This window comes from Blennius ocellaris (genome assembly GCF_963422515.1).
Source record: "Blennius ocellaris genome assembly, chromosome: 22".
NCBI classification, from domain to species: domain Eukaryota; kingdom Metazoa; phylum Chordata; class Actinopteri; order Blenniiformes; family Blenniidae; genus Blennius; species Blennius ocellaris.
Genome location: NC_137671.1, coordinates 12,023,998 through 12,036,924, shown reverse-complemented (window position 1 = coordinate 12,036,924; position 12,927 = coordinate 12,023,998). Strand labels below are relative to the sequence as shown.

The following is a 12,927-nucleotide window of genomic DNA, read 5'->3' as shown; positions in this document are numbered from 1 at the left end:
CCCAATCAACACCTCCACACCACCCACGCCTCGTAATCAGAGAGAGCGGCAGAAAGAGAGGAAAGACAGAAAAGCCATCGCCGGCATTTCTGTGTAATCAAAGTTGACAGAGGGTAGAAATAACACACTAATCAATGGTCCTCCATATCCAGTACAGTTCAAGGCGTTTCAGTTCATCTTCTTTGTTATTCTTGAGGGAAACTTTGCTTTATGAATCAGTGATGCCAAAAAAAAACTAAACAACAAACATGTCTGAACTAAGATCGTAGGCAAACCAAGGACAAAACTATGAATATTTAAAAAAGAAATGTGTTTATTAACCAACTACATGTTCTGGGGAAGAAAAAAAAAAGGCAAACATGGGTAGACACATTTTGCACTAAATGCAGAATGACTGAAAAAATTTTATCAGCTCATAAGAGATTCTATGATGGTGAAAAAAAAAAAAATCTAAGTTTGATCAACTGTTATCATTGGTCTTAGTTTTAAATGTCATTTATTTCACACTCTGATTCATTTTCTCTCCTTCGCTGCCCTTTTACTCGTACGTGTCTCATGTTCACCTACCTGCTATCTTATCCCCACGCCGGCTTCTCTCACTGCATTCGGTGTCTCTCCTTGTGAAAGATGTCTTTTCTATAACTTCCTTTCACTTAGTTTTTCAATTTTCTTCTCCCCAGCTCAAGACCATCCTTCTCCCTACATCATTTTCCATCACCTATCCTCTCACATACTCTCTCCTGTCAAGGACACAAGCTTCTAAAAGAGGGAGAAGAAGAAGAAGAAGAAGTAGAAGAAGGAGGAAAAAAAATCATATGAATACTATGAATCACTCTTCTCTTTTTCTGGCATCTTGTCTCTTCCCACCCTCCTTCCCCTCCCTCGATCTTGTTCACAAAGATGTCTGAAAGCTGATTTCCCTCATGCCTGTCAGGACTGGGCAACAGCAGGTAGACTGACAAAATCTAAATGTATGAATAAGAAATAAACACCAACAACCATTGCAGGCACACGCACACACACACACACACACACACACACACACACACACACACACACACACACACACACACACACACACACACACACACACACACACACACACACACACACACACACACACACACACACACACACACACACACACACACACACACACACACACACACACACACACACACACACACACACAGTGTGGTTGACAATCTGTTTGACCATCTGGCCAAATTGTGCACCGATATCGTCACTGTCGAAACTTGAGGTTGTGTGTGTGTGTGTGTGTGTGCAGGTGGGCAGTAACACTGCACCAACGCATCACCTCACTTAAACTGAAAAAAACCCAAAACATCAACTAGTTCGTGTTCATTTCTGATTGGACGGTCTCCAACTTTTTAAGTTCATTCGATGTGATTTGTAAATGTGAATTATTGGAGTGCAGGTAATAAACGTCTAATCACTGCAAAAATTCAAGGGGGGAAAAAAAAAAGAGAAAGTCACAAGATATTGGCAGGAAAGGCTCAATTTCTGCTCGAAATGTCTCCAGCCCGTTGCACCCTTCAAGGTTATTGGCCTTAACAAACGCACCGTGGTGGAAACTGAGTCTAAGTACTGTACGACTAAAGGCTTGCTGGGTTTTGTCAACGTCGCTGAAAGGAAAGGCGCACGCCAGACTCGAAGCTCCGGGGTGAGCCCCGAGTCCGGCCAGCTCACGCTGCGGTTACATGAAAGACACGCTGACCTGGCGAAGTCGAGGTCAGCCTCCCTGGACATGGTGATGTTGGTGAGGTTCTGCTGGAGGACAAAGATGTTTCTGCACATCTTCTTGATGCCCGACTCGCTGATGCGCTTGAAGTACTGAGCCCCGTTGATCAGAATGCAGGAGATGAGGTGCCCGAGGCCTAATGGAGAAAAGAGGGGAGGGAAGAAACAGGGTGCGTTGTTGTTGTTATCTGACGTAGACAGAGAAAAATAGAAACAAGACAAATATCCGAACAATACTCAATCACACACTTGAGGAGCTCTGTGAGGCTTGAAAGCGATCGAAGCGCTTTATTCACGTCACCAACCTTCAAAAATATATTGGAACTTGTGCTGCTGCAGAGCGGCTCCCATGGCTTCTTCTATGGCCGAGATGTCCTTGTTCAGTTTGACCACGAGCGGATCGTAGTCCATGCTCTCCACGTTGGCAACGATGGCATAATTCCCCTGCTTGGTGAGCGGGATCAGGTAATGGAAACAGTGAACCCTGGGTTGGAGAACAAGAGAGGAGGAGGAGAAGTAAACTACTGTTAAAAGACGTTGACTTTTTCTCGGTAGAAGTACTGTCATCACGAAAACACCCAACGGGGCTCCCCAAGTAAACTGTTGCCTCAAGCTAAGTGCCAACACGGAGTAGAACTAACAGAGTGACTGTGATGGGCGCCGATTTTCTGTGGTTTGTGGTGTAACATAGTAAGAAAGTACACATTAGTGAAAACCGACTGGTCTGACACTCCACTGAGGCGCTGACCCACTTTTACACCTATAATTTCCTCAGAAACCTTTCAGTTTAGAGTACTCATGATACATCCACTTATTCTATTTCCACTACATCGCAGCTGGATGCCTTTCAGTCAAGGAGAGAGCTGGGGAGAAATAAAGCTGCGTATTGGTGTGTAAGTATTATAGATCTGATGAATAAACGGCCTGCGTACGACCTGGAAAAAAACGTCTTCCACTGCAGACATTGAGTTGATAATCTACAGCCTGTCGCTGCTGACTTAAGAGTCTCATGTATTGACATTTTCCCACGTTTTCAATAAAGTCTTTACATTTGGACTAATCCTGGAGTGTCACGCTCGTTTCAGTTCCGGGGCCAGATAGAGACCGATTGGATTTATAGTGAGCGAGACAGGTAAAATAATAATGTTTATCTTTGTTTTAGTAAACATAGGTATCAGTACGTTACGAAACATTACATTAAAAAAACAAACTTAAAAAGTGCAATTTAAGGAAAATAAAAACACATTTCCAATGTTATTCCCCTGGGTGAAAAACAAATGTCCTCTATTAGCAGCTTCTACTTTCTGTGACTTGACTTTGAGCTGGATTTAGAAAGGCTGCAGAAATATTTGAAATGCTTCTTGCCGTGACGTTTGTCCTCGGGCTTATGATGACAACATTTTTTTTTGTTTTGTCGGGGTTTGTGCACGTTTTGATGCTCACACCAGCAGCGAGGGAGCTGGTTTTCAGTCACATGGTCAGTTTATTGTCAAATAGTCCTGTTTAACATGACGTGATAAGAACAATATCACCCGATTTAAGCAGCAACTAAATCTAATAATGCTTTGCTCAGCAAAGTTGGTTATTTGTAATTTGCACTCACACCCAGCTTTACCCAGAAGCCCAGAAAAGTTATTGAAGTGGGACTTATTAATTAAAACAAATCAAGCTTGCAGTGTTTATTTTTATATTTCTTTTAAAACTGGATCAGGTTGTGTTCAGAGAGAAATGATTATGTTTAAGAGCAGTTTGTGTTTTTCCTACGACAGTCAAAACACCATGAAGGGTCACATAGTGAGGTTACATACAAGTCATTTCTATGTAACTAGCTACAGCTATTATATCCACTTATTTTTAATAAATCAGTGTATGCATTTGACTTTTGACACTTGGCGAGGTCATTCTGCACGCCAGAATTAATCCAATGTTTGGTCGAAAGTATTTTTGACATCCGAATGTGGGACGATAGCTGATGGTTTATGAGGATTGTGAACATGAGCTGAAAAGCCACAGACATTTTTCACGACGGGATAAAAAAGTTTGTCGGAACTGAGGAATCGTTCATGTTGACAATCAAAGGCGATCTCAAGCTAATGTCATTTACATTTAGCAGATAGCGTGACGACAGCTCCCCCTTTGTGTCTATAAATCAAAAGCGGCTGCATTCGGAGTATTTCATGATTGATTTTGAAGAGAGTTTGTGTTTGCTGTGAATCGTTGAATGAAGATACGTGGGCTCGTGGTCGGTGAGCTGCTCCACAGGAGTAATTATTTGCCGACAGTTACTCAAGGGTCTTATTTACTTACTCTCCTTGATTTGATCTGGCAAATAAAATTACACAAAATCTTTGGTAAATGGTCTCTCAAATTGTAAGTATGTTGTTGGCCTTGGTTGTTGTTTATACAAGATATTTTTGTTCTGTTATTTCCAAGACTGCATTGAGTTTTGACCTATCCTTAACCGCACAATTAAACACCTACATCTCAGTCTCACGTCCTTAAGGTGCATCGAAGGTTAATTTCTGTCTAGACTTAAGAAGTCAATATTCTCATAACTCTATAATCACAGTGTCCGGAGTTGAAAGGTATAAAATGATATGGGTGAATGTCTCTCCTTCCCTAAGGCAAAGCCAACAACCACAGCACATTTTCAATGCCTTCATCTCACTGCTGTCGCTCTCTATTCAATCATTTCTCCCACTTAGCGGCTGTAGCTCCCTTCTTTAACCCATGCCACCACTTTAACCTCACTCATCTCTCCTCCATCTCTTCCTCCCTCACCCTCCCGACTCCCCCTTTTCTTCCTCATGGCTTCATTTAGCTCGTACCACTATCAGGGGAAATTCACTAGATGGGGAGAGTCAATGGAGTGTAGCATATAGCCAGACATCAGCCGCAGGGAGGGTTTTCTCCTGAAATCATCAACAATATTGCATAAGCTACACAACGGTCTTCGGGGAAAATAGCGGTGCATGGAGGGATGGGGGGGGGAATAAGAGGAGGGATGATGGAGGGCTATTAGCGGCTGTGGCGGTGAGAAAGTATATGGTGTGGTAAATTAACTTAGATATTGACATTCACAATACACACTGAAAATAAGCAATACCTTTCTGGACTTGTGCACTGGGGCTATATGGTATGTGCCATGCCCAGTGGTTCTTTTACGCTCGTCTGAGTTTATGATGTGTCCTCCAGGATGCCGCATGGCACTGTACATGTAGTACTTTGTGGGAAAAGACGTAAATATAGACACTACAGTGGGGCACTTTATTCATTCCCAAGAATAAGTGATAAGAATGTTGAAACTCCGTTGAGAACAAGATAAGAAACTCTGACACAAACGCGAGTAATATTTATATTAAAATATAGACTTGAACAATTTATTATTCCTCCAGTTCTTCTGGATCGTGTCATTGAGTGTTCCCACCACATACCTGACCTCAAGGTGTAAAACCAGAAGACAGCGGTCGGCAATGTCCTGGAATCCCCTGGACAGGTCGCTCAGAGTCTGCAGAATCTGCTCCCTGCTGCGCTCGCTTTCTCCAACCCCTTGGCTGTCTGCTAAGCCGGAAGAAGCACCTGAATGGAGGGAACAGACAAGTAGTACATAAATAAAGCAGGCAACGCAAGTCAGTAAAGCAACTGGTCAAGTATTGGATGCTGGATCCTGATGAAAGTTGCTTCGGTAACTTAATAAAGCTCCAATAGGTGATCGCTGAACTTGACACGTACACATACTGTCCTCGACTCCATGGAAACATGCATTTCACTTCGAGGAGTCATTATTATCTTGTGTAAATGACGCAAATGCATACTATACACATTGAAGAAACCCATTAGTTGAACTTCACACACTTCCACAGTCCTTCAGCTTGTTGTTGTACTTTCTTCTCACCACTTGTGCTGAGGCAGCAGGAGCATGTGTCACTGCGCCACATTGTGAGCCACACAAAAGACCCATGAGAGAGAGAGAGAGAGAGCGAGAGAGAGAGAGAGAGAGAGAGAGAGCCAAGAGAGCATGATGAGTGTATATAAATTCAGCTCAGTGTAGATCAATGGCCATAAATTAACAAGGGGAGGAAAAGGAGAGAAATTGGCCCCGTCACTCATATGTAAGTCTATTTGGTCAATGAGGCGAGTGTGTGTGTGTGTGTGTGTGTGTGTGTGTGTGTGTGTGTGTGTGTGTGTGTGTGTGTGTGTGTGTGTGTGTGTGTGTGTGTGTGTGTGTGTGTGTGTGTGTGTGTGTGTGTGAGTACGAAGAGTGACTGTTGAGCAGGAGAATGCAGGGGTCCACGATCGATGTGCCGCAGTCAAAGCCAGCTCCCTAGTTATTCTTCCTGCCCTTCCGAAGGTCACACGTGCGTGCAAGTGGGTACACACACACACTCACACACGTGCGCATGCACAAACACGCACACACACACACAGCCGAGGACAAGAAAAGAAGGAAGTCCAAACTGCGCCTGAAATAATCCAGTGATCAGTCTTGTGCTCACTGACTCTTTTGAACGATATCCCCAAAACAAAAAAAAATGATATACTGCTGTTGGCTAATATTTAACTTAAATGCTGTCACACTCATTTATTCTCCAGTCAGCCAAAAAAAGTCACATACTTCAATAAACATTTTCTTTTGTAACTTTGTAATTTATTCCTCTCACAAGTCTTCTAGGAAATGTTTCTTCAACTTTTGACTACGTTAAAGAAACAGGAAAAAAAAAAAACCAGAACTTTCTATATTTACAAATCAGGGGGCAGCGGTGGTTTCTGACTGGCAGCTTTCAGATACAGATTTGAATAGAGCTTTTCAAGGAATAGAAAAAGAAACACAAACATGAGCAGGTTGTGTATTAGATGTAGAAGGTAGCGTTGTCTTGGTTGTTCAAGTCACATCATCATGTATTTGTAGGCTTTGAAACCCAAGTTCCTCCCATTGATGCTGCTGCTATTTCCACTAGGATGTATGTGTATGTGCGGCTCACTGATTAAATCAAATGCATTCAGATCTCGAAAAATGCACTATATCAGTAAAGTCTATGAGCGAGCCCTCACAGACGGGCTCTACTGGACTGGATGCACATCCTTTAAACTACAAAGGAGTTCAGTTCAGTAAGAATACAACGTGTGTGTGTGGCCGTTGGGGTTATGACTTTGTGCACCGGTCTCTCCAGTGGCCACCTCCAACTTATCAGGACTATCAGCCTGCTTGGGATCCTGGAGTTTTGTCCGCGATGAACTGCCGCAGCAGCTATTTTTCTGACAGCTGCGTTGACGCTTTGCTGTTTTTCAAACTTTGCGCAGTCTGTTTCTTTAGATTGATTTCTATTACTTCTTTAAAAACACTGGCTGTTCTAAAAAAAAATATAAATGCTGACTGGTGGAAGATCACGGTTCGCTCTCTTGAACACTGACGTTTACGATACACGGCTCTGGCAGTGGCTTTAAAATAAAAGTGAAAATTTTAAGCTGCAAAGTCACAGTCTTTCGAACGTTGAATATAGAAACATTCATATTCAATACATTTGCAGATATGGTAGTCATTAAACTGGCTATACTGTGTTTCTACTCTGCTTGAACTCATAAAACCCATTATTGAGGCTATTTTCCATAGTGTGTCAGCCTCTGCCCTCATATCCATCAGTGTCCCTTTTGTATGTTCTGGGGAATATGCTCTTCCAGCCCCTATTGTACTTATTTTGAATTAATCTGATAAGATGGGAAGCCATTGGCCTAGGCAAACAGCACTGGAGGTAAACGCAATGGCAGTTCAATCAACACAGCAAACACTGGAGGGGTTGTGATGTGACGGCGGTGACAGTTACCCTTATAGCCGAGCATCTGACATCCACAGATACGACTGACAATTATGTTTCTTATTAAAGGTGTGCATGTAATATGCTGGGCTTGTGTACAAGAGTGTTAAATATATGTGCGGTATATGTATGAACCCAACTGTTAATTAACTGTCTTCTTGAGCAAACCTCTTGACGGCATCTATATGGGAAGACATCGCGGTGAATATTGTAAAGCACTTCTCGTTTGATGGCGGCTGTATGCTGAGATTTTGGCCGTCTAAGGCCCCGTCTACAACACATTTCACGTGACAACACCTTGACCTTTGAAAAAAAAAAAAAAAATATGTGTATGGATATATATATGTGTTTACGCCGCAGCAACGGACACACTGACAATGATGTAGTTAGTTTACCAGCCCTTGGGAGGGCGCTGTTGCTTGTTTTTGTAATTAAACCACATTGAGAACAATTCGCTATAAACAATCCCTATGTAAATGGGATCTCAGACTTCCAGTGGTTTCATGTTTGCTGTTGATTAAGTTTTGTTGTGATAGAAAGTTCACTGAAAGCAGCATGTTTTGGCAAAGCTGCAAAATGTTGTCTTATCTTCTGCAGAATTGTCTGCTCACTGGAAGAACTCAACCGAAAGCCTCTGCGAAATCTTAAAATGACTCCGCCCACTCTTACTCGCTTATTCACATATTGGACTACTATACAATCCTTTATTATTCTCAGACTTTTGCTTTTTCCCTATAATGAGAATTGGATAAATTCAGAGGATTGGTGTCATATTACATAATCTGTGGATTTAATATTATACGATATACTGTTGACAACCTCTTCAAAAGGTTAAAAAAACAACAGCGCTATTGATTACATGTATTAGTTGGCCACATCAATATTAATCAAGCTAAATGAGTCACGGGGACAACAACAAACAAGGTTGGTGGTAATAAAAAACAATACAGGGTGATTTCTCGCGGGAGTGGAAAATTGTGACATTAATTGACTTCATTTGATTGTATTTTGCTGATGTTGTTTACTGTCTCTGGTCAGGCGATCGCATCATTAGCAGACACAGAACCCCGCAATGCAACACGATGCTGTCACTCAAAATAAAAGTCACACTTTCACGGATATTACCTGCTCGACCGAGTAAACTAAGAGCCACATTAAATGATCCTGGCACATTTCATTTAGTGGCATCCAGCAGCAACAGAAGGCATGGAGGGAAGCAGAGAGTTCACACAGGAGGGAATATGTCGTCACGGAGATAGTTTAAAGTTGAACTCAAAGACAAAAAGACAAACTTGTCACATATAGATTTATACTTTGCTCTCAGTTCACCTCTTTTCTCGTCTTCGATTTTGGTTGTACATGTAGGAGAGTGAAAACTCTGCCAGTGGGAGCGCTTTCCTAGTGTGTGTGTGTTCGTGTGTGTGTGTGAGAAAGTAACTCGAAGGCTTGTTTCCTCTCATGTGCATTACACTCAGTCACTCTGACAGCAAAAAAAAAAAAAAAAAAAAAAAGGCTGTACTGTGGCACACACTGCTGGAAGTCTCTCTAGGGGGTGTCCGTGAGACACACACACACAGACACACAGGCACACAGACACACACACTGACACACAAATCGGCCCATCCCCTCCCGGCCTGTGCTGCTTTGATGATGCGAGGGAAGCGTCGCAGCATGGGGGGGCACCATTAGAGTCGGGGACAGACGGGCAAAAGGAGACGACTCATTGGTCCTGACTGACAACTTTCTCTTTCTTTTTTTTTTTTTTATCTCTTCTCTTTTCCCCTCTCCGAGCAAATTATTCCCATCTCTTGTTTATGAATTCCTTGTGTGCATGATTAAACGTCAGGGTACGTATGTGTACCTCGCGTACATGCAGTCATGTGAAGGCGTACGTTTGTGCGCGCATGCATACGTGTGCGCAACGGGCTGTGCTTATCCAATTATTTTCAAATCTCATCTAAGAGAAGCGTCTGTTGGTTGCCATCTGCAGAGGAGGATGGTGGCAGACATTAAGAGAGAAGATCGGTGATGGAATTCAGACGCACAGCGTGCCAGTGCATACATAAATGGACAGTTGATCTGTCTCCCAAAAGGGCACAAGAAATACATTAAGAATCAAGACAACAATAGGACATGACATTTTCAAAGGCACTGACGAATGTACGTGCTAAATAGATTAGAAAAAAAACAAAAAAACTAAACATTGTTTTTCGAGAAAAAGTACAACCTATCCCACCCTGAAGCAGAGAGGCAGAAGGGAAAGGGAGAATGCACAAAAATAAACAAAGGACAGTATCCTGCAGGAAAGGAGTGATGAATGATTCATAAGTGACTGAGGAGGAAAGAAGAAGCGTTATTAATGATTTTGTTGCCTCTAGTGGAGGATAAACATCTTGCACATGGCGATCCGAACGCCTGTCCGGAGACTAAAAATGAACATCTATAACATATATGTCTATAATATAAGCTCAATCTAAACTAAGAATCATGTTGAAGAATTTTCATATCCGAGATTGCGTCATCTTGTAATGCGAAGCAATCAATCAACAAACAGAAATGAGCAAAAACAAGCTGAAAAACACAGTAATCTTCCAGTTCCACCAGCCGCCCCTCAGGCACCCACAGAATAAGAATGTGTTCTCAGTCTCTCTCCTCTATTAAATGGAGACATGGAAAAAAAAAAAAAAAAGACTGGTGAAGGGGGAAAGACCTGCTCTTGTCATAGTCAGTCACTCGTAAGCCACTAACATGAGAAAGAATCTATTCCCGTTGGGAAAAGCTGGATGAGAGGCCCGGAGCTACACCCACCTGATGAAAACTTCCACAACATGAAGACATGCTATTCATGCATCAGGCGTTGCTCAGCAGAAAAGAATATCTGCAAATAAAGATTAGATTTTGTTTTTTAAAAAGTACAAAATGTTCCATGAAAACATCTTAAATCCATACATACACTGCCCACTGCGGACAAACGTGCCTGTCATGCTGACATAACCCTGTGCTACGTATCCATAACCGACTCTAAACAGCAGAAGTTAAAGCAATCAAATACACCAGTGATCTTCACTAGTTTACGTTCCATTTACGATCTGAGGATTTGTGTTACGACACATCCGGAATTCAGTCATAAAGGAAAATCATCAAAACTAAAATATCCACTTGCACAAGATTGTCAATCTGCTGACAAAATCTATTAGACTCCCCACTTAAACTAAAAAAAAGAAAAAAAAAGAAAAAAAAAGAAAAGAAAGACCAATGTTCTTAAAGCCTGAGAGAAGAAGAGACAAAAAGATGGAGAAAAGCAAGAATAAAGGATGAACAAAGAGAAAGTATGAAATACCAGGATGGAGTGAAGCAAGAAAGTCAGAAAGAGGAATGAAAGAACGAAAAAGCAAAAAACAGGGAGAGGAAAATGAGTTGTTCATACCTGACTGCTTCTGTAATATAAAATCCAATTTGGAGAGGCATAGACGTGAGGCGGGGGGTGGGGGGGGTGAGATAAGGTGGGGTCTTTTTTCCCTGCCGTACCCTTGTCCCATCTTACACAGTGCATGGTTATGTACACACACACACACACACACACACACACACACACACACACACACTTCTCCCGTACCAGCGCACACGTAGTCCGTCATCAGCTCGCCAAACACTAAATAATGAACAATACGGAGGCTGTCCCAGCATGATAAGTGACTGCCCTATCCTTCCCATTAGTGCCATCCGCCAGAATTAATGATAATTATGTCACGTCCCTTCCCGCACTTTTATTGAATTCTTATCTCTGGATAGAAGAAGAAAGTTAGCGTCAGACTGAGAGGACAGGAACGAGTTTAAAAAGAGATACTGCGGTGACAAAGTCGGGGCCCAAATAAGAATATTTTGAATTAAATTATTTCATTTGAAAGGAAAAGTTGCAATATGGAACAAAAAAAAAAAAAAACGTTTAATAAGTAATCAGACGGCCTGGAGTCAGGGAGTCGTGACCGTGGCTGATAAAGCTGAAGCCCTCTTAGAACTCTCAGAAAGGTGCATAATTCACTCCTGTGCTGGGAATGAGACACGGTAAAGTTTTTCAGCAGGACTGCATCACATCATAGTTAATCCCTGCAGTTTGAAAAAAAAATACAAAATAGCTGGTTACAACATCGTCGTTCAGAGGACACACACTTTAGAGTCATCGTATGACCGAGGAAGCTTGTTTTCAAGATGGAATAGCACCTGTACATGCAAACTCTCAAACCATTTGATTTATCAGACGATATACAGAACTGTGCAGACGTTTTAAACTACTGACCCAACGTGTAACGCCTGCAGGAAGGCCGATGATTGCCTCCATTCTGCAGCAGAGAAGTGTTAATTACGAACTACCGTCACCCTGAAGAACAGAAGATCCTGGGAGTGACCGTGTGCCCCCCCCCCCCCCCCCCCCCCCACCTAAAGAGAAACTGGGTTTCCATCAAAAGACAAAAAGAACTTAGCACACGCAATTTTACAAATGAAAACGTTATTACCAGTTCACCTCACGTATGTTGAAATGTGGGCGAGAAAATATCTCGTACTACTAAATCCAATAGGCGTTCAGTCGTGTTTGGATTTGATGTCTTGGGCCACTACAGACAGTTAATAAACTGTAACAACAAAAACAAAGCAGGAAGATGTGTCAGACTGTGGCGCCTGAATGAATGGGTGATTGGGAAAACATACACAGTCTGTTGGACCTCGGTGATAAATTCAACAATAGTTTGTCAAAATTCTTAATCTGATCAAGTGAAATATTTCTAACTTTTCATTTGTGGTGAACAAGTGCTAATTGCAGCATCCCTTTTCTTATTCTCGACTGACACGAGTGGAATATAACGTCACGTCCACCTTGAGGTGTGGAATTTTCTGATTTTTGAAATGCTCCCGTGATCAGACTTCAAACCAGCTTGGACCTTGTGCTCTGACCTGCCTCATCAACAAGGCATTTCCATTTGCAGATGTAACTTCACTTCGCACCTTTCGGAGTTCACACCGCAGACTAAAGATGTATAAATCTCAGGGGATCAGCAGATTCAGAAAAACGCCCACCAGCCTGTCTGACACCACCAACCAGGCCACAGTCAAAGTCACAGAGAGAGTATTTCTCCCAATTCTGATGTTTGATGTGTGCATTAACCGAAGCCTGACCCGTGTGGAGCTTTGAAAACAAGTCTGACCCTGCGCCGACAGGCACTAACTCACTGACTGTCATCAAATGGTGTTAAAAAGAAATATAGACTTGAAGGAGGAAATTACAAGACAGTGAACGTTAGGCCGTGTACTTGATAAAATTCATATATCATCAGTGTGGACCCTAGTTATATTTCTC

The 12,927-nt window shown here is 42.2% G+C and overlaps 1 protein-coding gene across 1 annotated transcript in view; it reads right to left on the bottom strand.

The window, feature by feature from the left end:
- exoc4 (exocyst complex component 4) overlaps positions 1-12,927 on the bottom strand; it is a gene marked incomplete at its 5' end in the record, with an annotated part of 115,238 nt that overhangs the window by 13,269 nt on the left and 89,042 nt on the right. The window contains 3 exons of the mRNA XM_080518601.1: positions 1,739-1,898; positions 2,067-2,245; positions 5,196-5,340. Of these exons, the coding sequence (XP_080374727.1) occupies positions 1,739-1,898; positions 2,067-2,245; positions 5,196-5,340 (484 nt within the window). The remainder of the gene's footprint in view (positions 1-1,738; positions 1,899-2,066; positions 2,246-5,195; positions 5,341-12,927) is intronic.